Genomic DNA, 27,755 nt, shown 5'->3' with positions numbered 1-27,755 from the left:
GATCAGGCATTGGAATGGGCTGCCCAAGGAAGTAGTGGATTCTCCGTCCCTGGAGATATTTAAAAAGAGACTGGATGTGGCACTCAGTGCCATGGTCTAGCAACCGCAATGGTGGTTCAAGGGTTGGACTTGATGATCTCTGAGGTCCCTTTCAACCCAGCCAATTCTATGGTTCTATGATTCTATGATACATTTGTGTTCCTCTGAAGCCAGTGGAAAATACCCTGCAAATCTGGGTGGATCACTCAGCTGGAAATGTGTGGCTCCGGTCTGATGATTCCATTGACAGCTTTGAAGTCTTTGCAGAGCATATGGAAGGAAGAGGCTGTCTGCCAGTTTCCTTCTTCTTTTTAAAATATGTTTTCAATAATTTTTTTGTGTATTAATTTTCTAATATGGAACTTGCAGTGTGGAGGGAATAGTTAAGTATTTTATTTGACACCATTGGCATATTTATTGAGATTTGGAGAGCAACAAATATCTCCCACATTGCTGAAAGTATAGTTTCTTGGCTTCATTGTTCAGAGCTTAATTGTGTGGCATTTGCACGCAAGCTCTGAAGAAACCTGCTGGGCTTTTGCTGGAATATATGTAAAAGGTTGTGAAACAGATATGTACAGATGGATTTCTAGCAAGTGAGTATTTCCTAGGACATGTTGTCTTCAGACCAAGAATAAGGTTTCAGTACAGCAGCTCTTCTGCCAGGAGACTCCTTACCTAGCAGGATCCCACCCATATTAATAGTGTGAGTTTTGGATGGGATAGCGCTGGGTCCAGCTTATTGCACACAGGACTGCGGGGACTTCCTCCCAGGTTAGAGGTTGGTGGTGGATTGTCTGACAAAAAGCTGTCAGACTGCAGTTTAAGTTCAGAGTTGGGGAATTTCACTTAACAACTTTTCTAGGACACAACATTTATTGTTGCATTTATGCAGACATTAGGAATGGCAGTAAAAGACACAATCCCCAGCAGACCAAAATTTAATTCATTAATATCCCCATCTAGACAAAAATGAATATTTGGACACACCTGCTTTTAAGATTAGGAACCCAAAGGGAGTGGTGATCTGAAGAGAGACTTCTGGTTTGCAGATTAGTTTGGCCATCTCTGCTGGCTTAGGATTTGCATTGCATCTCTAAAGGTGATGGTTTTCTTCAGATATGCCTAAGACAGAAGGATATTAACTCATCCTAAAACACTCAATTGTTGAGACTCTATTGGTGGCCTTACGCTCCATTTAATCAAGGGGTGGAGTTCAGGGTTTTTTCCTAACAAATACGGGGATGCATTTGCAAAGCCGCATCTCTGGCTGACTGACTCAGCTGATGTCAGTAAAAAATTGTAAATCACAATTCTTGAAATTAGCCATGTTTCCAGGTAGTGTAAATGCTTGTTAAACTAGTTGCTCCTCTATATAGTGACTTGAGATCAATTTGGAAAAAAAATAAAGTATTTTTAAAAATATTTCTGTAATTTGTCTGGAACAGTTGTCTCTTTCCCTCATGCATTCCACATCCTATCTGTATGAAACACCGTGCAGGAAGTTTATAGAAAAATTAGGTCCCAGGTTAATTAAGAGCCACTTTTACACTGGGATGTACACTTTTCAAACTGAGGTTGCATAAAAATCACAGGTTGTTACTGGCATGAATAGTTCCAGCTCTACAGAAAACATCAACAGTCCTACTGGAAAAAATCTTCAACTAAGCCACTAGTTAATTTAAACTGTTAGTGCATAAACCAGACCCGAGGCACCACAAATATTTTATCAAGGCACTTATTGCCTCTAGATTTCCACAGTGTAGCACAGATCACAGGTAAAGACTCCACAGCCAGGAACTACACTCCAGTTCTGCACTTGGGAAAAATAGGCCCATTCAACTCTGCTAGTCTTCTCTTCCTCACTGAAAAAGAAGAGGGGAAAAGAAAGAAGTCAGTCATGGCAAGGGGGAGATGCGGATGGCAGGCTTGGCTTAACTGCTCTGGAAAGGAGCCAAGAGATGTTCTTTTTGCCAGAACAGAAACAAGAAAGCATCAGCTTTTGATTTCTTCCTTCGAGCAGTAAGCACAGCCTTACACAGTTTAAAATCAAGGAATGCAAGCAAGGTTTTTATCCCTGTGATTTTTTTTTTTGATTCTTACCTCCCTTATTCTACAGTTGTATTTCACACAGTTTGTATTTGTAATCTGACTTCAGCCAAAGCTTCATTCATTGCTGACTGATGTAGACAGCAGGAGATGGATGCCACAGTTTTTTCTTTGCTCATTTTTCTCAATTGCCCTTTCAAATAATAAAAAATGAAAATACTATCCCATTTCTTATCTTAAGCCTTTAGTCTCCAGCCTTCTCATCACAGTTAACGTGGTGAAATCAGTCTCATATCTACTCTTAAAAGCTGATTTACAGCCTTGACAGCTAAAGTCATGCCTTTTCAAGAAAGATGTGTGAGAAAAAGAAAACAAAAAGGTATAAAGAAGATGCACAAGTCAGGTCATGAGAATGAATACAACAGCCTTCACAGCTGATTTATATACAGCATCCTAGAAAATAGAAGCTATAACACAAAAACTGAGTTCTGGTAGCATCAGGTGATGGTAGGCAAGAGCACTGGGGTGGAGTACAAGCAGAGAGCTATTGCTGACAGAGAGAAAATGAAAAATAAAAGTTTTTCTATACTTATACATTGTCCAGGTGTAGAGCTGAGTTGCTAATGCCAGAGATCATCACACTGATGAATACAAACTGCAAACAAGAACCAAGACAAAAATGCAGATCTTTATGGTCAAAAAAAAAAAAAAAGGAAAAATGCACTTCCTGCTGATAACTTTGAATTTAGGTGCTGTTTTGTCATCAAAAACCTTGCGCTGTTCCAAAGGACATAAAAACCCAAGACTTTCCTGGTGCAGCTCTAGCAACCAGGAATGCAGCCACGGGCAGAGTAAATAAATATGCAGTGAACTGTAATACTGAGTACTTTGTGTGGTCACTGAAACTGGTACATACCTCTAGCTTTGGTCATGCTTCCTAAGAGCACAGGACTGGCTGAAGCAGGGCTGATCTGTTTTTTTTAAATAATTTTTCAAATACAGCATGTATTTTTCAAATACATCTGCCTAAATACAGGGACCACTTTAGGATGTTTTCTCTTACATTAGCTCTTTTCCCAACCCCTGCCTGTTAGCCCTTGCTTTCCAGATGAGTCTGGCAGATCCCAGCCGTGCTAGTGGTGTGGGGTGTCCCTGAGAGTCCCAAGCCCAGTCTTTCACTTGCAACAGGGCTCTGAGCACCCCTGGGTGAGGGCAGCTGCTGGCTCTTGTGAACCCTCACCCTCCTGGGAGAGGAGTTCCTCCTCCTGTGCTAGCAGGACAATTTGCAAATTTTTAGTTATTCCTCCCAGCTATATCATTTGCTGCTGCTGAGAAGGAGTCTGGCACTGAGTCCAGGGATGGATGGTGCACTGACTGCATTCAGGACTGCTCTCTGGACTCGGGAGAATCACTGCAGCCAAGTAGTGGGAAGCCTCTGCCGCATGCATCATCTGGAATGACAGTTTGCAGACTTGTCCACGTTTTGCTTCACAGGTACTTCTGGTCACTTCACTGAGAGTATAAAGATAACTCAGAGGTGTGTAGCTTCCCACCTCTCCCTAGAAAGAAACACTCCCAGTTTGTTTTGCTGAAGGGGATGGTCCAAGTCCCACTGTCTTCAAAGTTCAACTCTGCTATTTTTCATCTCCTTGTTAAACTGGAAATGAAGCTGGAAGAAGACAAATATTTGGCAGGAATCATAAGTGCTGGCAGCTCAGAACCCATCTGCCATATGCTGTATTACACTGAAGCACGTTAGCAGCTCTCACTCCTTACCAACAAGACCCACTGCTACTGCCAAAAATGCTGCCTCTTCTAGGAGTTGTAGCTGCCCAGTGCCTCTAGGTTTGGAGCCCTGCCATTGTCTGACTGACCCAAGCTGTGACAGAGACCCAGTCAGTGCAGGCTGTTTTCCTCCTCAGGGACAAGCCACCAGGCCCTTCAGGAGGTAGTTTCTAACGCAAGCACATCCACCAGGGCCTTCCAGTGAGCAGTGCTGCCCTGTACCCACCAGGAAATGTCCACAGATGGAGGGAGGGTCCTTCTCATGACCCCTGGCTTGCAGCCAACCTGACTCACCTAGATCGTTGTTATTCATCATGGCATTGGAAGCACGGAGCCGTGGGCCTTGCTGAGTGAAGTGGTACCCAAACTTCAGCAGGGAGGTGTTTTTTTCCAACATATTTGCAATTTCCATTTCCACTTTGTTGCCCAAAGGCTGGCTCTTTTGAAAAAAAAAAGAAAAGAGGAAAGCAAACTGGTCAGGTGAGAGGGTGATTCAGAGAGAGCACTTAGATCTGCCATCTCCACCCCTTCCTTCCTTCTTTCGGACTTGTTGGTCCATTAGGCATTTTTGACTTGGGGCTGGTAAAACAAAATGCTGTTCTGGTCCTGGTACAAACAAGTGGCTCCAATTCCTACAGCAGACATTGCCACAAGTCATCATGCCCAAAGACTTTATTTCTTGGACAGATTTGCAGCTAAGAGATGTCTGGAGAACCTATGATTTTGAACTCACAGTCACCTGTCCCTGAGCTCCTCATAGCTCAGCTGTGTCACTGCTACACCCTGAGCTGAACTTCCCACAGCATCTGTGGGACACTTTGAAGCTTTCATTTTCATTCCCTTGCATTGTAGCAACAATTCCAGTTTTACAAATAAACTTAGTTATTTAAACCATCACAAAAGCTTGGAGCAAGGCTTATTCCATATTTGACAGGTACTTGACTGCCCTTCAGGGCAGCACCAGAACACAGCTGCCTGCACTGCCACAGCCTCTGGTATTACTATAGATAGGAGCAGGTAGTGCCCAGGAACTGAAGCAGAAATGAGGAGCTGAAACCTCTCCAGAGCAACCTGTCAGTGATGGCAAGCTGCCACCCTCCACCTTGGCCAGCAACTCCATTTCCTGCAACCAGGACACAAGCTCTGCCAAATAATCAGAGCTCTGGCTCAGCGGTGCTTTACCTGGTTGTCAATGCGCAGCTCTACGAGTGATGTGTTGCCCTGCAGTGCTTCCACAATTGCCAGGATCCCCGACCCAGAAATGAAGTTTGATTCCACGTTCAGGCTCCTCAGTGTGTTGTTCACCTTCAGCATTTCAGCCAGTGCCTGTGGGCAGAGGTGGTTGGGAGGAGCTGGCAGGCAGACCGGCAGGGGCAGAGCATGCCAGACCAGCAGAGGTTCAGTCCCCACATCTCTGGAGGACACCAGGAGGACCCTGTGTGCCAAGCAGCTTCACTGACACCAGGTGGGTGGGCTCTCTGCAGGGTGCAGGGGGTCCCCCCTGTTGCAGGGGAACTTTTAATGTAAGCATGCTGGAGGCCACAGCAACACCTTGCATGGAGAAACCCTTTGGGCTACTACAGAAGGCGACAGTCCACACCTGCAGCTGCCCTGTGGCAGCTTCATTTGTCCCTGTTCTAAACCCAGTGATGGCAAGGATGCTGGCATGCCTCCTGCTTGCACTGCTCCTTCTGCATGAGGCTGAGATGCTTCTCTTCACAGCAGGCAGAGAGACAAGTGTCTGTCTTGAATGACAAGGGATTATCCACATTCAAGACATTCTCCCAAGTGGCATCACAACCATATTAACCATTTTTGCTTCTCTCAGCCAGTAACACCAGAATTGGGCTGGCATGCTCCCAAACCCCTAGACCTGATGATCTCATTTCACAAGGTGCTTGGGAGGACCCATCTATGTCATGAAACACAAGGATCAGAAGGTGATGCCCAAGGGGCAGGGCTGACCTGTACCCACTCACACAGCACTTGGCTTCACAAGCTCCCTTAGCCCTATGCAGTGTCCTACAGGCCCTCAGGCTGCACCAGTGCTGCCTACACAGTTTCTTCCCCAGTCCAGAGTGCCTGAAACGTGAGCTCTGCACTTCTGCTCAAAAAAGCAGTGTTTTTCTGACAGGAAACTGCTGTGCATGTGTGTGTGTGTAGGTAGTCAGAGATGGCCTGAGTGAAGAAGAGACAACTTGGTGCTGGAGGAGAGTGCAAGAATGCAGCCTGAAAGGTAGGATCAGGTCCAGGCAAAACAGCTCTGCACCTCTCTTCATCCCCACTGATAGATAAGACTCTTCACAGCAGCCAAAAAGAACCTTTTCACCCACAGAAATAAGAAATCAGTCTTTCACCTACGCAGGAGAAATGCAAAGCCCTGCTTCTGCACAGGTTTGCACACAGGGTGTATCACAGAGACAAAGCAGATGTGTGTGAGAGGAGGGATGGGTGTGTGTACAGCTTCCTACTCACAGAGACAAGTGAGGTGGATAGGAGGTAGGAAAATTCCTGAGAGACAAGATGCTTCTACAAAATACCACTAGGAAGTCAGTTCTTATCTCCCACTCCTTTTCCAGGAGATCACAGAGGACAAATAGGCCACAAATGGGGTTAACAGACTGTGTCCTGAAAACTCCACAGCTGAAAAAGGAAGTGGAGGACCTGAAGCCTGGTGCATCTGAAGCACCTGCACCAAACACCAGGGGTGCAGAACATGCCAGAGATGGCACATGGTACAGCAGCAGTCAGTCAGTACCTCAAAAAATACCTTGCCCAGGAACAGCTCCTGTCACACCATCACAACAATGAGCTGACAGTACTTACAAAAGCAACGGGATCATTGCTCCGTGTCCCAACTATACTGAATTTCTTCACATAGGTGTTATTTTTCAGGGCTTCTGCAAAAGCTTTTAAAGTTGGTATGGGAATATTCTGTGAAAGGAAATGCAGAAAATCTGTGTTAAGCTGTTATCTGCAGGAGGGAATGTGCAACACATTTAAATGATACTTTAAATGTAGGTGCAGTCTGCAATGTGACTGCAATGTAGGTGCAGTCACTAAATACACTGAGGTAATCCAGGAAGGTGTAGATAAATATTTTTCGGCATATCCCAGGGAGCATGCCAACATTTCCATCCTGTTTCCTCCATTCTACATCCATCCGCTCTCTTGACAGCTCACTGCCTTGATTTGAAGCAGTATTTCTGATATTCAGCTGAATTGCCCAGAAATTCAGCTACTTAGGAACACAGGTGTTGTGGGGGTGTATGTAACTAGGATCCATGAGCCTACAAAGCATTGCTCCTGTGCTTTTTAATGTGAATGACAGCACTGAGCACCATTCATGGTGTGCTCAGGAATATTTCCAGCCATGATACGTAATCCTGAAAGACCTGAGATGATCTTTTAGAATAAATCACAAATACCTCTGACTGCTTTTTACATTTTTAAGGCTAACATTTGCCATGCTAGGTATCAGCCCAGAAAATAAATCCATGCTGCTTATTATGAGTTCTGACAAAATGAGTATTTTTCACTTTTCCAGCACTTTAGATACCATTTTCAGATGCACAAATTTTCACCTGTCTAAAATTTTAAGTGGCAGCCTCAGCCTGGACTTCTTGCTACACCATCTGGATCCCACCATGTGAAATCTGTACTCATCTACCATCAAAGCCATCTGCAGATCTGCTCTTCTAGGTATCTACATGAATCCTCCTGCTGCCAGCTCCACAGTGTTGTCCCTCAGGAGGGAACAATCCCTGTTGCCCAGAACAGAGATGTGGAGCACTGGTGTTCCTTGCCTGGCTACACACAGTGTTATGATACTGCTCTGTGCATCCAAACAGACCTGGTCTCTCCTTTCTTTTTATCAAATATTTGGTTCTGTTGTTAAGAGAGAAGAGTAGAAAGGAGCAAATACCATAATATTGTTAAGGTTGACTTCCTCAAGGTCAGGATCATTGCTCTGTATTCGTTTCAGGGTTTCCTCCACATCCGTTGAGTTCGGCTCCTCATCAGGAACTGGTTTATACTGTGTGGGTTTAATCACACCTGCAAATGAAAAGCAAGACACGTGAAAACAAAAGCACCCCAGGCAGCTCCATGTTCTCTTTGGGTGCTGGCTTTTCCCCTTCCAGAATCAGTGCTGGGAGGGGGAAGCATGACCTGACTATCAGATGAGAGACTCAACCAGCACTTGTTAGCTCCATCTGTGCTCAGGTGGGTACAGAGGTGCTGGGGGCAGACAGCAGAGGACAGATGGTGTCTGCTGGTGTCTGCTGCTCTGCAGCCTCAGGGTCCAGCCCTGGGTGCTGGAGGGCAGGCTGCATGCCTGGGGCTGCTCCCTGGGTTGGCATTGTGCCTGGATGGTCCTGGGACAGCTGCTGAGGACACACTGGATCACATAAGGCAAGGGTGAACCAGAGACCACTCCAGCAATCACAGGCTGCTCTGACAGTCATGCCTCCAGCCTACCTAAAAATAATCACCACTTTGCCTCTGCAAGCAGTGTCAAAGCCAAAAAAAGCAGCCTGATAACACTTAAATCACTTACTGTTGAGCCCTTCTTTGTTCACGATGGAGCTGCTCCCCAGTGCCTCATAGTACTGCTGGTTACTCATCAAGGTGTGCATGCCAAGGATGGCTACAGAAAAAGAAGAACATGACTTGAGGTATTGCAGGCTCCAAAGCTGGGAAAAGACACACCCATACCATCCTGCCTGGGATAGTGCATTAAATTTCCCTGAGAAAGCAGAGAGTAATACAGGAAGGTGGGACCAAGCCCTGGCTGTCATGTCACAAGAACAGAGCAGGGCTCAAATGTGTTTCCTTGTTTGTGCCAATGTAGTATCACTCAGCAGAACAGGAACACCATCTTGAAGACAACCAACAGCCAAACAGCAAAGGCTTCCCCACAGCTGACCTGATTCAGCATCACACAAAAATACTGAGGGGAAGACAATAAAACACAGAGAAAGCATCATTGGTAGGATTCAGCCTAAGTGGTCCAGTCCAGCCTGCACATCCTCATCTTTCTTGCTCACCTGGGCATGTGCCACACACTGTAGCAGTCCAGTTTTTGAGATGAGCTGTGTCCCAGACAGAACCAAATCCATCCCCTGGGCAGCAGCACCCGAGGTGACTGTCATTCAAAGCATGGCAATGCACATGGGGGTGCTGTGCTTTGTATTCATCTTTCCGCACTTGGAAGTTGACATTGTGAGGAGCTAAAGCTCTGCTGGCTCAGTTGAAATGCAGAAAGTGGTGGTATGAACAAAATACAAAGACTGTAAGAGCCCAAAAACCAAACGTGTGCTAATCTGTAACTCAGGCTCATGACTGCAAAACCAATATGCAAATATATATTGAAATGTGCCCAGTGGGATCTGCTGACATTCTTGCCAGCTGCAAATGTGCAGTAGGAAGCCAGTGGCTTGTAAATGTTCTGTTTATGAAAATAATGCTGCGACTCACAGAAAGTTAATGTTTGAAAATAAACATTGTCCAATCAATGTTTTAGCTATATGACTTTCTGAAGAAAAATGCAGACACATGAACACTTGTTATGAACAGACAGATTTGAACAAATTTTGACTTCTGCACAGGCACAGCATTTAAAATACATAAAGGACAAATTTCTCCCTGGAATTCAAGCACAACACCAACAAAAGTACTTTGTTTCCCCATAAGCTCCTATTTTTATGCTTGTTTGGCACCAATTCACCACCATTTGTTTGGTGCCTTGGCCAAGAAAGGTTGGGCACTGGAGAAGGCTGCTCCTGAGGCCCATCACAGCAATGACATCTCTTATGGTGATAGCTCTCCATGACTCCAGGTTTAGGTTGCATGGGCAGGACAGGCTGCAGCACAGGGCATCAGTGAAAACCACTGTCCACATCCCCACACACCCCCAGCACATCCCCATCTGCATTGCACAGAGCCAAGGATCCTCCATCTGGAAGTCTGAGTTAAGTTAGGCACTCTGAATTTGCTTGTTTGTGTTTTAGTCATTCCTTTTCCTTCACTGCTGAGATTTTCAGTAGTGCAACACAGCTCAGAAAAGTAATTCACAGGTTCAGTATTCTGGGACACACACATACAGCCCAAACACAGCTTGCTCTGACAACTAAATCTCTCCCGCAGCCAGGACTCTGAATATCTGGACTGCAGGTAGGGAAAAGGATCTGCTGTTATGACCATGTGGGGACTTTGAAGGGCTTGAGTTTGTGCTGGCAGAGACACTGTTTGTAAGAGGAACCCACTGCTTGTAAGTCCTGGTGCTTAACTGTGTGTTATCTGAAGGAACATCACAAGGAGAGTGAAGGCATCCTCCTTCTGCCTCCATCAGGTGACCAAAGGCATGGGGGTCCTTCCTGGGCTCCATGGGAGCACCCCAAGAGCTATTCTCCTGGCCTTGCCAAGGAAGGGATCCAACACACCACTGCTGACACTTCACCCTGCTAGACAGGCAGGAGCTGTTTCACCAAAACAGCAAACTTGGAAATGCAACTCTGTCACTGTCAATATTGAGATTTCAGCACAGCTTGTATCACACCCATTCATCTGCTGCCACTTCAAGTGTATTCTCCCAACTGCAGAACAAGCTGCCCCGAACAGCATTTCTCTCTGAAAACAATTCCTGCATAGATCTGGAGCTTACAGAGGCAGATTTTGTAGGGAAGGGCTTTGCAGGACTGCAGAAGTACAGTCAAAAACCCCAAAATTCAGAGTTGCAATGGTTGGCCAGGTACACACCTTGTAAGCATTAATATAGAAACACATTTCTAAGCCAGAATATGGTGTTATTACATTGATGACATCCCACTGCTGTGGGTATTCTGCAGGCTATCTTACAGATTATGGCAAGGAGGTCACTGGTAGGGAGTATGTCAGCCTCAAGGTGACAGAATGGGAAGAAGCAGCCAGTAGCACTGAAATACTCATTGACTGCTAGACCAGCAGGGGACGTGCAAGCCTGGTAAAGAACCAAAGTAGGCTCCCTTGCCCAAGGCATAGCTTGTCCCAGTCATGCAGCTACATCCATCCTAGGGGCTTCAGCAAGGTACCCATGCTGGCATCTATACAGAGCAAAGAGGCTTGCACGGGGTCATCTCCACTCAGACAGTACTGCCTGAAAAGTAGCAAGGGGACACTGCTGACACTCACCCAGCATGGAGCAGAAGCCCCTCAGACAAGAGCCACGCCTGCCCTTCTCAGTTTGCATGGGGTTTGTTTAGCCTGGTGAAGAGCACATTGCCAGGGCTCAAACCACACCTGCAGTCCCTCTGTCACCCTCTCCAGCTCGCTGTGCATTCCAGCTTGCTCCTCAGTTGTTGTAAAGTGCATCAGCATTTTAATGCTGGATTCCACCATGCCAAGATAACAGACACACGACTGACTGTCTGCACAGATTGCAATAAATCTACAGCTTTAAAATGTGTTGGAAGAGCTCCTTAACAAACAGCAGCTCTGAGCATCTGTGGAAATCCTGCTCTAACATGACATCTCCTTTAGTAGGCTAAACAAGATTTCCATATTCTCTCTGGGTCTGTTGGGTTGTTTCCTATAGGTCTGGCTTGGAGAAAGCTGTGCTTCTGAAGGTGACAGGCTGCAATTCTCAAGGTTCAGTGGCAGAGACAGGAGAAGAGACCAAAAGGCACACTGTTGTTCCCTCAATACATCCTTCTTTTCCCCCTTCCACTTCGGTCTGTGCTACTGATTAAATCACACAGGCTGAAAGAAACTTTAACACATAATTTTAAACAAAGACATAAATCCTGTCAGGTAAAGAGCAAAAAACTCAATATCTCATTTCCCACAAAAGAATAAACAAAAAGAAAACAGTTCCCAGTTCATGTTAAACTATTTTACCAGCAATGTCACAGAGTTCTGCATCAGAGGCATTAGCAAGGGCTTCCTCCAGTTCCGGCTCCAGAGTCACACTTTCCAAAACAGGATCCATTGGCTTCTGCTTGGGGATCCAAGCTTTTCCTATAAATGCAAAGTGAGATCACTCTCAGTATAGCTGTAGCACCTGTTTCACAACAAGCTCTGCAGATGCATTTAGGTGGGGTGAGATTTAGCAGTGGAAAGGACAGAGGGGACACAAGGACCAAGAGAAGGATCAGAGGAGACACCGTGTCCCTTCCATGAGCTTGGTCTGAGTCCTGCTGCCATGTGAGCCAGGAGGCACCTGCCAGACACCTCCAACCAGCACAGAGGGCTGCACCTCCAGAAGCCCAGCAGTACATTTGTGCAGGATGATGGCTGTGCAGTGCACAGTGCTCAGAAAGCCACGCAGAACCTGACCATGCAGGACTTTCCTTCTTCCTAGGCTGTGAGACAGGGATGGAGATTTGCCAGCACTCGTATGGACCAAGAAAGGCCAGTGTCCTGGATCCAGCACCATGCAGGATTGGTCCTGCCTGAGACAGCTCCAGTTGCTAAGTTCAAAACTTGTGCTGGGACAGGAGATGGCACATTAGTCAAAAGAAGTTGGAAAGGAGATGGTGGAGAGGGTCTGGCAGTGGGCAGGGATAGCAGTCAGTCACCCAGAACATGGGATGCAAGGAGGAGCAGGCTTGAGGCAGCTAGTTTGGCTCAGCATCGTGGCAGAGAACAGTGGAAAAGACACAGAGGGCATGCCATATGGATGCCTCCCTGCTCCATCTCCCAGGACAGCAGCCAGCCAAGAACAGGCCTTTTCCCTTCGAGTCAGAGGTGCAGAGTAACAGGTACAGCTGGCAACATAACACTGACATCCTGGCTACTCACCTGTGGCCTGTTCCTAACAAGGGGCTCTGCAGTGAGTGGTGCAGCTCCAGCCCAGCTCCAAATGCCAGGGGCTCCTCAGCACTCTGCTGTCCCCTTGCCCATGGCAACTGCTTGGCAAGCCATCACCTTCCCTGCTGGAGCCAGCTGCATCCCAGGGAGGCTCTGCAATGCCCCAGAGCTTTTCACCCAGGCTACATGGGTCAGGTCTGCCATTCCACAATGAGCCAACTGCCTGTGACTGCTCACCACCAAAAAAAAGAGAGAGGTGAAAACACCATAGCACTGAGCAGCCTCTCGGGTCAATGCTGTGCTGCCTCCCGGCTACAGGGAGGAGGAGGAGGGATCCCACAGCCTTTTGGAGCAGTCCCCTTCCCTGAAATAGTCCAGGATCATTGCAGAGAGATAGTGACGGCAAAGCTCTCAGCCTGGCATGCCAGCTCTGACTATTTTTGTCCCCTGTCTGAAACCAGAGTCACCAGCACCGAAGGAGAGAAACAAAGATCCTGCTGCTCAGGGATGTGCAGAGACAGAGGGAGTTAAATTTAGCCTCGAGAAAGAAGCAACTGTGCTGCAGGCTCCCTGCTATGAAATGGAGGCTGCTATAGACAGCCTTTTGCAAAATGTCCCATCTCCTGCCTGGTGGAGAGGGCAGGAATCTGCACCTGGGACACAGCTGCTTCTGCAAAAATAGGCAGAGCATCATGTGTGCCGGCATGGCCAGGCACCTCCTGGGCAGGCTGCAGTTCAGTGCTTGGGTAGGGCTGGACCCTCAGCTCTGTCCTAGTGCAGAGACCTGGACATGCTGTACCACCAAGCTCTGGACTCGGCAAACTGCACACCACCTGGTGGGTTCAGCAGGAAAAGGGGAAAACAAGGCAAACTTAATTCTGCCATCACACAGTAACCCCTTTTGACACTTCAGAGTCATTGAAACTTCTGGCATTTAATTTTGGAAAGTTTCATATCTCAGTCATGCTTTATTAAGAGTTTGAACTTTAAATTAAATGGTGCATGCAAACACAGCATTATGTATCATAATACAGCTCACTTTATCTTCTACCCTGCCCAGTAGCACGGTCAGGGAGAGCACCCCCATGGCAAACTAGTAAATCACTCCTCCAAACTGCAAACACAGTGATTTATTTCCAGCTCTGCCACAACTGTGTGTATGAAATTTACCATCCCTGGCTCACAGTCAATGTAAGTGGTGCCTTCACTCAACAGCATGTTACAAGTGAAAATATGTTTACTGTGCTTGAGATCCTATCAGATTGAAATATGATGAGCACAGACCAGAAGCTGAAGACTCAAAATGCCGGCAATGCCTCCCCCTCCTGCAGAGCACTGCCAGGGGATAGCCAAGAGCACAGCACTGGCAGGGGGTATGCTTGAAGCTGCTAAATTGCCTCTCCTGATAGTATTCAATTTAGTCTTTTCATCGCCTTCTTTCAAGGAGAACTCTTTTTTTTTTTTTTTTTTTTACCCCAAAAATACCACCCCGGGTTTTGTTAAATTGACAGATTTAACAGAAGCTCTTTCTCAAAGTGGCACACACTCAGTTAGGAGGCAGCTCTGAGAAAGACCTCCACTGGGAAAGATGCTCACATCCCCATGTTTTCTTGCACTTATCTTTTGACATGGGCAACCCGTAGTGTGAACAGTTCAAAGAGATTTGCTGCTGCAGAGGCACCATGGTACAGATGGAGACACAACAGCAGAAAAAAGCTTCTGAGAAGCTCCTGGAACCCAGTGGCAAGGACTGACCCATGTCAAACAGCAGTCAAGAGTGCTAATGGGAGCAAGAAAGTCCTCTGGATAGGGGGAAATATCCCATGAGAGGAAAGGCAGAGCAAACCCCTTGCTCACAGGTCCCAGGGCCATGCAGAGCAAGGGTGCAGCAGCTACCACAGGGTATGGTGCAGAAGACAGGAACATGCAAGCTGCAGGAGACTGGGAAACAAGGCTGGAGTTCTTAAGAGCTCATGGAAGCTAGACAGGAACTGATGGGGACATCACAGCTGAGAGCAGCTGTGGAGTTTCTCTATGCCAGTATGAAGTTCAGTGTGCAGGGATGCAGCATGAAAAGCAATGGTGGAACACAGAGCACAGTCTGCAGAGCTCACAGAAGGACTAAGCAGAGGGTAACAGTAGAGGATAGAAGACGATGTCTTCCTTAGAGTTTAAAACATCTGTGGTGGCATAGGGACAGAAGGAGAATGCACAGTGGTACATCCTCTGCCCATAACCATACTCCAAGTGATGCCCAAACCAGCATGTGCATGGACCTCCTGGCCACATTCCAATATATTAGCCAGCACAGGCTGGGCTAGACAGCAGAGAGAGCAGATGCACAATGCCAGTGATGTCAAAATGAAGTAATGCTTAGAAACACAACCCTTCCGCTGTGCACCCCCTGTGCCTTTGTCGTGATGCACCCAGCATGGTGCAAACCATGACCATACCTCTCTTTTCGCCTGTGAAAGGAACCAGATCTTCTCTGTCTTTAACATCCTTTGCCTGCTTTTCTAGGTGGGCCATGAGATCTTCCCTTTTGAACGGGCCAGTTGGTGGCTTTTGTGTTTGATCCCTCTGCCTGAGGCCGGCTGGCAACAAGGCATTCTAGACACAGATGGGAGAAACACGGGTTATCTCTGCAGGCCATGACCCCCATCCATCAACCACTGTCCCCTTTCCAGTTTCCTGATTGCACTGCCTTTTTTTCTTCCACTTTGCTGGGCAATTGGCTTCTCCTCATGTCAAAGGTTATCTCCATCCAAACCCACTGATTCCCACACCATCTAAGACATGTGATGCTCCTTCTGCCCTCCAGTTCAGATGCTGGCTCCACTACAAGATCTCCCTGCTGCCTAGTGTATGTTTCTCTACAACAGCTCCTATCCTTTCTCTGGGGGCTCTCAGCCATCACCCTCTGCTCCCCCCAGCCTCTTCACATATTCTCACCACTTCTGCTGCCTCTTTGCAACAGTCACAGCTGCTAAACTCATCCAATCTTCTCCTCCCTATATGTGTTTGTCCAAGTGCCCACATACCTGCACAAGAACCTGTTCAGGGAAATACCCTGGTCTTTCCCAGAGCAGACCAGACAGCCAGGTTGGTCTCCTCTGGCTCTCATGAGCCATCACAAAAGTAGAGGTGGGGTCTCACAGAGAGGGTCATTCTGTTGCAGAACAAAACCCATGCAAACCTCAGCCTTTTTTCCAACTGTATTCTTGTTATTCAGTCGTATTAGCCATCATGGGAAGTTGCTTTGTGCCTGACACATATGGCATGTAAGCACCTGCTTATATTTAAATATAGAACAGCCTTAATGCGGTAAGACTATTCCCAGATTTGACACTAATCATGTTCTTTAAAGCTTCGCTGGACACAAGTCAACATTTGCTTTTGAAGACATCTAAGGTGATTTTAAGCAACATGTGGGTTTTTCCAAAAGTAATTTGCTATAATTTAAATCTGCATCAGTGAAAAGCCCATGAAGGAAAATGACTAACAGGAAGTAATTAGTCTCAGGCAGCCTTGGAGGGTAATAGAGGAGAACTGTGCTAATGCACAAGCAGAGAGGCACAGGAAAAAATTTGCTTTCTTGGGCCTCATGCTGTTGAGGTGACCATGCAACCTCCATGCATTAACTCCTGTATGTAAGCTACACCCGTACTAACAATTTTTTACAATTTGTTTACAATTTTTTTATCTTTCTGCCTCTTTCATAGAATGCTGCCTGGCTCTGTGTCTTCTGAGGCAGCTGTAACCAGCCCATCAACTCATGTGATTAATCCCCAGAGCTGGCCTGCCACCTCTCAATAATTTTCCTGTGTTGCAATTAAAAATACTGATGATGCAACCTACACTGCCCATCATTTCCCCTAGAACCACTAGCTGCATGTTGTAGGAACAGTTTCTCATTTGGCAGAGCCCAGCTTCATCATCTAATGTTGCCCATAACCCAGAGGCTTGCCAGTTGTCTCTGCACACCCCCTGCCAGGGCCACCAGGCAGCACTGCCTCCGAAACACTTCCATTGCTTGCCACCAGCAGGCCCCGTGTGTGCATCTGCACAGCTCCTGCTGATGCTGGGGTGTTGCTAAAAAGTAATTGTCCCATTTTGTGGAAGTCCAGGATTTAGACTTTTTGCCTAAGTGGGGGAAAATACAGACTGTTTGAAGCTTGATACCAAAAAGAAAAAAAAAAAATCCCAGACAATTTACAAAGCCCAAAGCATTCCCTACAAGGTGGCCTGGTCAGAAGTAAAGACCCAGTTTCTGCAGGTTTACTGTCCTGCAAATCCCCCATAACAAGCATGCCAGGACAAGGGCAGGGGGGCTGCACAGAAGCCAAATCCCACATGTAGGCTGTGCCTGTGATGGTAAAACTCCATCTGCTCACCTGTGGCCAGTCTCTTCCACCCTTGGACTGGATACAAGCTCTGCAAAGGATCCCACTTAAACACAGGTGATTAATGCAGCCCATTGCCCCACATGTACGGAGATTTAGCACCTAGCAAATCCCCTGTAGAACTGACTTACATCAGGATCCAGCTCTTCCAGTTCATCCTCTAACTTCCTGAGCTCCTCCTCCGTCAGAGCTCCCAGGATCTTGTCCTCATCCAGGTCTCGGTATTTTTCTAGTTCCTTTCTGTAAGACATCTTAGAGGAGTCTTGTGAATCTCACTTTTGTGCTGAAACAGGACCTGAAATGAAAGCCAGAAGCATAACACTGAACACATGAAAAATGACACTGCAGCCTGGCTGGTGGAGAATGCTGAATACCACAGGGTTGCACAAGATTTATGCTTAGAGCGTGGCTGACTTCAAAGCCAGGTCAGATTGTACAGCCCCTCCTGTCCATATCGTGCATGCAAGCAGTGGCCCATGGGCATGAGAGCAGCACAACTTTGGTAGCACATTGCCCCATCGTGGACTTGGAAGGAGGGAAGCACTGAGGATGTACTTTCCTCTGGATAGAGAGGTCTTCCTCCAGCAAGCACTAGATGTTAACCAAGTGTCCTAGGTATTTATTCCCTTTATGGACAACAAAACCACAAATCATAAAGCCTGCAGTTATCACGCCCTTCCTGTGACCCACCTTCCTGGAGACAAAACGTGTTTGCATTGCTGCAAGCTAAGTAGCTGACCTGAGTGTCACTGCACATCTAAACCAACAATCCAAGTAGAGAAGTGGGAGTAATGTACTAAATGACTGATTTGGATAATCCCTGCTGACCCAGGGGCTTGCCCCATGTCTTGTAATACACAGTAACACACACAATCAGACACACGTAACTGGACCTCTGCCACCTCTAAGGGACTGTAGTAGTAGACCTTCTGTGAAGGTCAACTGGTTTAAAATACACAGGTGAGTTAAAAATATACTAACTACAAGAGTGTAACCAACTCTGCTTTCTTGCTGAAAGTTTCCTTCTGTTCCATAGCATGGTCTGTAAATTTACAATTTTTTGTCCCAGTTTTGCAGCGAATATTGAACTATAGATCACATAAAGTGAATTTTCCTACAGTTTAAAGAAAGTTTTGCTATTCTCTCAGTTGGCATTTAAATTAAAGTAATAGCAAGGCCTGTGTGTTTTTCAAGGAGCCAAACATCTTACGAATTTCCATAAATGGCCCCTTCTCATCTTCTGCGGGGTGTCAGAGCCCTGGCCTGAGCCAAATCTCCCCAGCTTTGCCCATCCTCTGAGGGAAGATCATGATTGCTCTTCATTAGTGGAGAAGTCTCTTTTTATACAACTTAGAATGCAGCTGCTGCTCCAGATAGGGAAATTATCTTTAGCTTGGTCACAAAAGGGCACACTAATGCACACATGGCTCGACAGCAAGCCCTTAAATTTAGAGCCGTCATCTGGTCAGACATTTGATTTCCCACTGGTGTGATGGCAACTCCTGCATCACTCACATTCCTGCCACTCGCCACTTGAGAGGTGGAGGGACAGGAGATGGTGCCTCCTGGATGGGAGGAGCAGCCTCCCAGGCTCCAGCAGCCAGAACCTAGAGGTGAATCACAGCTGTTCTTCAGGCTGGTTTGCCTGACAGTCAACCTGTGGGCAGCAGGGAGAGTGGAGGAGAAAGCCCAGGACATGGGACTCAGTGGGTTTGGCCAAGGGAAGGTGAGAGTCCTGCACTGCTCCAGTCCCCTGTGGCAGCCAGGGCAAAGCTTCCTGAGGACCAGGCTGATGGGCAGCAGCCACCCAAGTGTGCACTGGTCAGACCTGGAGCCACTCCCAGCAGCTCAGCGCTGGAGAGGCTGTCTTTCTGCTCAGGATAGAGAAAGGCAGTTTTTATCACAATTACCCACGAACAAAATCTTGTCATTACAGTAATTACTACTACTCTCATGCAGGAGATCCTAGAAAAGCATCCTAGGCCCCAGTCTGGAGATGTGCTGAGCCATTTAGATTGAAGTGCATGAACCATGACTAACCCATATTTCATATTTAATTTTCAGTTTTGAGCAGCCTGCTGTGGAAGAAGCAGGCAGGAAAGAAGAGAATAACCCACCCCAGGCTGCTAAATGCCCTGCAACAGCTTAAAATACCCTTACCTGCCATGCACATGGAAACCTCTGTGGGGAGGATACTCCCAGAAGCAGCCACAGCCCTTCCTGGCAATCAGGACAGGCTGCAAGGGACGTCTGGGCTGTGACCAGAGAGCAGCCTCCACAGGGCTGACCTTGTTACCTGTCACCTGAAGGATGGAGGCTTCTGTCAGCACCAGGAGGCACAAGGCAGAACAGACTTTGGTTGTCAGTGCACACTGGGAATGCCTCTGGAAAATGCCCCAGGTTCCACAGAATCATCACGGCTGGAAAAGACCTTCAAGATCATCAAGTCCAACCATCAGTCCTACACCACCTTAACTACTAAATCAAAGCACCTTGCAGAGACACAGAGCTGGAGCTGCACATAGCAAAGATCTTGAAGGCTGAGGATGGGTGCAGAGCCTGCTGAAGCACAGCTGAAACCCCTGTGAGAAATTAGTTTGCTACATACCCAAGCTGTGCTGCTGGGAAGGGACAGTGGCCTCACAGCCTCACTGGTGCAGCCAGGAGGTGACAACGACTGGCAGAGCTCCCACAAGGAGAACAAAGGGAGCACCACAGCAGCAGGACATTTTGTACCACCCCCTGCCTCAAGCTGTGCAGGTTCAGCACCGCATCCTCCAGACAGCCCCCAGGAGCAGTATGTGCACTGGCTCCCCCTTATCTCCACATCCCAGGCCTCTTCTACTCTATCTTGCTAGTGAGTGGTGGAAGAAAAAGTGAATAGCCTATCTGCTATAAATGGCAAGAGGGCTTTGTGCTGCCAGAAATAGGAAAGCAGCTAATTCTGCCTGGCCACCACTGAATTTTTATTTTTACAATGTGCTGACACAACCAGTACCACAAACAGATCTCCCTGACCTGTGCTACAGTTCAAGCCTGGTTTAACACAGGTTGCCCCCACAACCATGTTTCAAAAGAATAGCAAAATCCACTGGCACAAATTCTAAATTCTGAGTCCAGGCACTTCTAGACACTCACGGAAGAGTTTCAGCATTTTGAATAAGAAAACAGACCAAAGGCTTGCTCTCTGAGATAAGGAGGTGGCCAGCAAGCACCACCAGCATAGATATCAATGGTTCCTGGAAAAATCACGAACTTTGAATACAGAAGGCTATTCAGGATGAAAGCTGCTTTTAAGCAGCACCTGAGGCAGGAGTTAACCATGTGAGGGATAGCTTGGCTTGAAAACAGTTCCTATTTGACTCTTGCATGCAAGGTTTTGATTCATGACATCTTAAAAGATAAACCTGAGTCAAAGTTCAGAGCAATTTTTTTTTACAGTATAAAAATTATAAACTGATGTCAGCCAATCCCCTGTACTTTACACAGTTTAGTTTTTCTTTTCTTTGACATCTAGCATAACTTTAAAGATAAAATCTAGGATTTTATTATGACAAATTATACTTACCTGAAGTGACTACTTCCTAAACTCAAGAGAAATACTCCCTGTGCTTACACAGAGACCTCAGTGAACCATGCAGGAATCCAAGATTCATGCCATGCAGATGTGAAGAGCAAGACAGGTCCAGTTTTTTTCCTAATTGAAGACTGTTTTTATGTGGCCTCTCAGCCCTCTGATAAACCTTAAAGCCATTGCCCAACTCTGACAAAATCTTGTACAGGACTCAAATCCCTTTTTCTTTCCTGGCTACACATGCATGCAAAGCTTTGGTCAGCACAGTTATAACATGGAGCAAGCCTGGGCATCTCCTTCCGCTGAGAGTTTAGGCATGCAAGAGAGGGCTGGGGCATTTGCAGGGAGGTCTGAAGGAAAGGGAAGCACTTGGTGAAGAGAGGGGCACTACACATGGGAGATCCAGGGCAGACACAGTGGGGATGTAGGGATGAGGGACATCTGTCCACCAAAAAGTGAGTGTCCACTGGTCCTGCAGCTACTGGGATGCCTTGCTAGCCCTGGGCTTCCATCCCAGCATACCTGGGTGCAACAGCCTGACTCCACAGACAGTTTCAAGTAGGGACCAGCAAGTTAGAGCCATGTCCAGTAACAACAGATGCACATCAACTCCTTCTGAGATGACATCTAAAACCACAAGCCTGCAAAATTCTCAAAGCCCAGTAGCAAAGCAGAGCAAAGCACAGAGGGAGGTGGATCCAACCCTGGTGTCATCACTCAGCTTTACACAGCCAAAGATTGATCACTGGGTGCCTCCTGTTGCTAGTTACCCCAGTCACAAGAGAGGCAGGTGCAGTAATACAGGAATGCTCTCCTCCCATCACGCTGTACAAACAGGACACCAAGAGCCACTGATCCCTTCTCTTGAAGACACAAACAGAGCCCAGCAGTGGCCTTGCAGATGACAACATGCCCTACACCTGCTTTATAGGCAGTCAGATGTTTGCCTCATTTAAAGTGAACATACTTTGTTCTTGCTAAACATTTTCAGCTTGAGAATGAAACAAAGATAAATATCTAAAGCCAGTCTTTTAAAGGCAGTGGTCTCCTGCATATTTTTTTTTGTATGTACCTTTTTACGCTGATCTCACTTTCTCAGCCAGAAAGCAACTTTTTAAAATCCCTAAGCACAGACCTAAGTTGCAGTCTCGAGCACTGCTGGTGTCCTTGAGCTCTGCATCACCACCTTGAATGTACAAGATGTTGAAACATCTTGGTAAAGCTGCAAGAGACTTTCTGTAGTCTCCGCACTGGCCTTTCAGTCTGAGCTGAACTAGAAAGCATCAACCCAGGAGATCTACAGATCTGAGTATTTCCCTCTGCTCAGCACCATCGGGGCCTCAGGTGGATGTTGTATAAAGTTCGATACACACCCACACACCCCCAAATAAGGAGACAGGACTGTACAAGCTGAAGGGACTCCAGTGCAGGACCATTAGGATGGCCAGGAGCCTGAGACACAGAAGATGGAAGGAGAGGTCTCTGCTGGATTTCTTCAGCCTGGAGAGGGAAGGCTGCAGCAAGACCTAATTGCAGTCAGTCATCCAACATTTTTCCTAAAGGGAAAGGATTATTGGAGAAGGCAGAGCTGGGTTTTCCTTAGGGGAAGGACTAGGGACAACTGGACCAAGTTGTGGCAAGAGGAATTCTAACTGTACATTGGGGGGAAATCCTGGCTGCAAGAGTGGTGCAGGTCTTGGACTGGGAGCAGTGAGGTTGTGGGATCTCCATCCTTGGATATTCAATGCTCAACTGGACAAGGCCTTGGGCAACCTGATCTAGCTCTGGGACTAGGCCTGCTCAGAGAAGGATGTTGGACTGGGAACTCCCAGAAGTTCTTCCCAAGCTAAACTATCAGTGACTTCTTTCAGAAGAATGTGCAAGTTCCTCCTATGAACACCAGGAATATCCCTGACATTTCACAAAAGTCCTCACTGCTGTAATTCAAGTTTCAATTCTGACTCTGGTTCAACACAAGGGCATTTAGCTGCCTTGCCCTGGAGCAAACTGGTGAACCACCGTGAGCTCAGACATGTCTGAAGGTCACCACTTGCTTCTGCGGCATCAAAGTGAGTCACTCAGCTTCCAGGAGACCACCACAGTGTCTTGTTTTTCAGCTTTCTCATGCTGAGAAGCCTTTGCAGAGTAGCCAAGAATCATCATGAAGAATTCTCAGTACAATAGCATGCAGGGTAGTTCATGTTCCCAGCCTCTGCTCAGCAAGTGGCACACATCAGGTGAATCTTCATCCCTTAGCCTTCCCACAGCTGAGGCGGTCAATGCCAGCACATCCATGCTCTGGGTGAAAAGGGTGGACAGGAAAAAGTAACAGGATGCTCCAGACAGTGAGGATCTCTGTCATGTCAGATGCAGAAAGCAGAGCTCAGCACTCCAAGGCAAGCCAGACATCAACTAGAAAGATTAAGCCCTTGTTCAGCCGCCCCAAATTCAGAGACTCATGCCCAATGAAATCCAATGAGGAATCTGTTGTTCCATCAGGGAGCTTCTCCAAGGAAGATTTGGATTTCCTCTGGTTTGATAAAAACCTCACAACCAGCAGCCATTAATCTAAGAAACACTGAAATGCATGTCCACCCTAGTAAAATATTTTAAGAGGAAAGAGGTATTTTGATATATCAAAGTACACTGGGACTTTCACCCCTCTACATGACTCACCAGCCATGCAAAACACGTAATGCTGTCTGAATTTATCATCACCACCCAAAACCCTACAAACATGAAACTGAATATGTCATAGACAACACTTACTGATGCTGCTGCTTCATTCCCTTAAGGATCCTCATGCCAGAGCTGACATTCCCACCCTTGCACTTGACAGCCCCACAGCAAACAGGTTGTTGTCTGAGGTCATGCATCCTCTAAGGAAAGCTCCCTGAGCTCAACCAAGGTGACCTCTCCCTTCACCCGCTGGTGCTGACAGGAGTCTTATTCTTGTTGTGCTCTCCTGGACCTTTCTCCCTTCTTGCATGCCAAGAGGTGCTGTTCAGCAGATTCTAACCTGAAACTCAGGGTCTCCCAGCCCATGCAGGGAGATTGGAACTAGATGATCTTTAAGGTCCCTTCCAACCCAAACCATCCTATGATTCTGACTGCCTGTACCTGCTGCTCCTCCTCCTCACAAAACTCCTGCAGCCTACAAGAGACACAACTCAGTACTGGCTTTTGTCAGCTAGCACACAGCCAAGATGCTTGATGACCAGGCAATGCCTAATGGGTCAAAAGCTGCCAAAGCCCAATGAAAGACTATCCCAGGTGTATCTCCCCCTTTGCATATTCTTAAGGTGCACACTTGTAAACACGGTTATGTGTTCTCCTGTTTGGGGGGAAGTTCTCTTATACACCCAGCATGTACCTAATTGATTTAATTACTAATCCCAATGAAAAGTGTTTGGGCACACTTTAGTGGCACCATAAACTCACAGCTCCTGCTCTGTAACTTGAACCCTTCCACTTGGATATAGCTGGCACAATCTCCTCTGAAAAGGAATCCCGAGCTTCTTGCCTGCATTTCTGTTAATCCTCAGATGGACTCCTGCTTCTCTGGCACACTCTAGTCACAAGGAGGAGCTGCACCTGATGGATGCCATGTGAACACCAGAGCAGGAAGGCTCCTGCCTTGCACTAGGCAGTGCCTTGGACCCTTTGAGAGGCAGTGCTGATGTTCCATAGAACCCAGACCCTGCCAGACTGCCCAAAGCAAAGCACAGGGAGCTGCTAGTGGGTCTGCATGTTCCTGATCCCAACCCACTGATAGTGCAGCTGAAGCAGAGGAAGCAAAGGTGAAATGCACCACCAAGGTGCATCAGGATACAGGGTAATGCTGAATGAATACAGGAACAAAATGAGTACTGTTACAACAGCAATGAGCATGTGGTGTATTCTGTGCTTCAAAACTGAATGACACCTTCAGCAGAGGTGGAACACTCACACAGTCCTTCAAGGCCTGCAGAAAGAAAGGTACCTCCTCCAGCTGGAAGAGCTACTAGACTGCACAGTACTGTAACAGGGCAGAGCTCTGGGGAAGCATTGCTGTAGCCTTTTTTTCCATGCTTCTCACAGGGCATCTGCTACTAGTTGCTGTCAGCCAGAATATCCTGCACTGGGAAGACTTTGGTTTGACCTAAGATAGCCTCTGGTATCTCAATCACCATGAAAGAGTAGAAAGAACTCCTTCCCGGGAGGCTGATGCAGCTCTGGCACAGGGCACCAGGGAGGTGGCGTGTTCCTCTTCAGACATTTTTAGACACAGGCCATATGAAGCCAGAACCTTGCTGGCTGAGGAGCTATCTGCTGTGAGCTGGAAATGGACTAGAGAACTGCTGAGCCACCCACAGTGCTGGGGTCCCGAGACAAAAAACTATGTGGCTGTTTAGCAGCATGGAGCCACAGAACACAGTTTTGATCTCCCATTTCTTCCAAGTGTCTGGTAATTTCACAAAGTAAATACATATTGACTACAACTCCATGCCTGAATAGAGATGTGAAGAGGGAGTCTTAGGTCGTGATTCACAAATAGCTGTAAACTACAGGGAAAAAAAATCAGAAAGCAGATCCCAGCTTCCTCCCTATGAGCTGCACTGGGCCTTCACAAAAACTCCACATGCCTGGAAAACAGTGAAGCAGCAAAAAGAAGTAAAACAGTTCAACTGCTAACATTACTTTCAGTAGCACATCTCTCTGAGGGGACAGAGTTAATGTATGTAGCAACAGGGGAGAGATGCTTTTTACACAGACAACATTCAGGATCTCCTGCAAAGATAAATGAAACTGTCCTTTGAGTGAATGAAAGTAAAATATGAGCAAAGGATACAAGGAATCAGATAGACCAGGCTATCTGCATATGTTTGACTTCCCCAAATAAACCGAGCAGGAGGGGAGGCAGCAACATATTGTTACTGTTATGCAAAAACATATAATCAGGAGAAAATCCAGCACATCATCACAGCTGAGAAAATGCATGCAGAAAAGAACAAACCTACTCAGGCTGGTAAACAAAGCAACACTGAAGGGGGCAAAAATAGAAAACGCCCTGACAGGAGAAAAAGAGAGACCTTAAAATGAGCAACAGAGAACGTATGAAGCAGTGTGCTTGCAGGAATATCCCAAAGCTTGTACATTAGGGCAACAAGGGTATGGAGGCTGTCAAGAGGCAACAGTGGAGACTTTTCTACACCACTGTAAAAGGCATTTGGCTCTGGACACCACGCTGCTACCTGAGGTAACCTGAGAAAAAGTGCCACCTTTTGGCACAAGCCTCTCATTGTCGAGAAGCGAGGAATTAATTCTTCACTCCTATGTGAGCTAGCAGATCAGACACGAGGAAGGGATTTTATATACACTTAAAAATAACCATGCGGCTGAGCACCTTCGGGCTCAAGGAGCAATATATTTGCAATACTCAAGTATAGAAAGGAACTCTGCCTAGATGTAGGGCAGCCAGTCCAGAAGGCAGGCAATGGGCAACGGGTTCTAGTGAACAAACCACCCAGGACCATTTCGAAAGCAGCAGCAGCAGCAGATAAATGAGCACGTGAGTGGAGGCAGCCGCTAGCTGGGAGTGAAGGAAAGTTATCTTTGAGATAGGCAGCACCTTTCAAACAAAGCCGTGACTAATTCCACCCACACGAAGAACGGCCATGGTAAACACACCTCAAGGACTCAAGAAATCGTCCTTCTCCCTGCCCTCAACCCTCGCCAATGTCTACTTTTCCTGTACAAAAGCGGTGTATTTTTCTACTGATCCATCCCCCGGAGGCCCGTTTCCCAGCAGAGCTCACAGCATTACAGAAGCAGCATCAGCAAAGCAGAACCACCAGCGAGAGCCCTTCGCAACCCTCCCATCACGGCGCAGCCCTCCGCCAGCACCTCCCGCCGCTGACCCCCGGGACCGGGACTGGGACTGGGACCGGGATCGGGACCGGGACCAGCGTGAGCCCCGCCGGCTGCTGGGGACAGGGGGCAGGGAATAGAGCAAACGGGACACGGCTCCCCGCAACCCGGGGGCACCGCCGGCCGCTCCGCGCATCGCGGCACAGGGCTCCGATCCCTCGGACACGGCCTCCCGGCAGGCAGGCAGAGAGGGATGGATGCAGGGAGGCAGAGATGTAGGAAGGGAAGGAGGGAGAGAGGGGGGCAAGCAGGCAGGGCGCCCCAGCACCCAGTCAGCCACCTCTGAGCGCTGCGGTGCGCAGGCAGCGCGGAGGTGGCAGCTATTTATGTGAAGCCGGTGCCGACCAAATATTGTGCCCAGATAAGGGCCGGACCGGACCCACCACCCGCTTACCGCACCTGTGAGCCGAGCCGAGCCGAGCCGAGCCGAGCCGAGTCGAGCCGAGCCGAGCCGAGCCGAGCCGAGCCGAGCCGAGCCGAGCCGAGCCGAGCCGAGCCGAGCCGAGCCGAGCCGAGCCCGGGCGGCGCGTCCTGCCCGCGCCGGCTCCGCCGCTGCGAAGGGTGGGGGTCCGGCCCCAGCTCCAGCCCCAGCCCCGGCCCCTGCCCTGGCCCCGGCCCGGCCGTCACTCAGCAGGGCCCGGCCCCGTCGCCCCTCCCGGCCGGGAACAGCTGTGCCCGGCTCGGCCTCCGCCCCCGGTCCTGGGTTGGGTCTGTCCTTGCTCTCCGTCCGCTGCGGAGAGGGCACTGCCGCGTCCCTCCCCCCGGGCAGGGTGGGCGCTGCGGAGGTGCAAACGGCCCTCGGGACAGCCCGGAAAGGTGTGAACGGCTCGGGGGCACCCAGGACACCGCCAGGCACCCTGAGGCTGCGGCTGGAAAATCTCCTTTCCCGGCAGGGAGGAGGGGTACAGCCCCCTGGGACGGGGGGACTGCCGCGGGGTCTCAAGGCTCAGGCAGACCAAGTCACAGCCGCCCGGGGCTCGGGCTGCGATGGCTCCGCTACCAGCGCTGCGGGGACCCTGCGGCTGCAACGCGGACACTTTATAAAGCTGCTTTCCCCGTAATTCCAGCTTTATCAATGCACCTACGGATTCTGGATCTCCCGATGCTCTCTGTCAAGTTGTCCCCAGCATCCAGTGGCAACCACCCTCTAGGGCAGCTCCAAGTGGATCATCAGCCCCGATAGCTACCTTCCAGCCTTGTGGAGGCAA

General features: G+C 48.1%; 1 protein-coding gene across 3 annotated transcripts; it reads right to left on the bottom strand.

The window, feature by feature from the left end:
- Nucleotides 1-406: 406 nt before the first annotated feature.
- TMOD1 (tropomodulin 1) lies at nucleotides 407-26,986 on the bottom strand. Of its 3 annotated transcripts, XM_030466801.1 has the most exons (11): nucleotides 26,947-26,986; nucleotides 17,195-17,358; nucleotides 15,114-15,270; nucleotides 11,749-11,868; nucleotides 8,432-8,521; nucleotides 7,799-7,929; nucleotides 6,700-6,807; nucleotides 5,056-5,199; nucleotides 4,168-4,312; nucleotides 2,678-2,743; nucleotides 1,824-1,904 (listed from the first exon to the last, which is right to left on the bottom strand). In XM_030466801.1, exons 2-10 carry the CDS (start codon nucleotides 17,312-17,314, stop codon nucleotides 2,709-2,711), a joined length of 1,050 nt encoding a protein of 349 aa, XP_030322661.1. In that variant the 5' UTR covers nucleotides 17,315-17,358; nucleotides 26,947-26,986; the 3' UTR covers nucleotides 1,824-1,904; nucleotides 2,678-2,708. The 3 variants fall into 3 exon arrangements, with proteins under 3 accessions (XP_030322659.1, XP_030322660.1, XP_030322661.1); XM_030466799.1 differs by lacking the exon at nucleotides 2,678-2,743 and having other exon boundaries at nucleotides 407-1,904; XM_030466800.1 differs by lacking the exon at nucleotides 2,678-2,743 and having other exon boundaries at nucleotides 407-1,904; nucleotides 26,942-26,961.
- Between the last annotated feature and the right edge of the window lie 769 nt (nucleotides 26,987-27,755).

Source organism: Calypte anna, chromosome Z (genome assembly GCF_003957555.1).
Source record: "Calypte anna isolate BGI_N300 chromosome Z, bCalAnn1_v1.p, whole genome shotgun sequence".
NCBI lineage: Eukaryota > Metazoa > Chordata > Aves > Apodiformes > Trochilidae > Calypte > Calypte anna.
The sequence above is the reverse complement of the archived record's forward strand: the minus strand, read 5'-3'. Positions and strand labels throughout refer to the sequence as shown.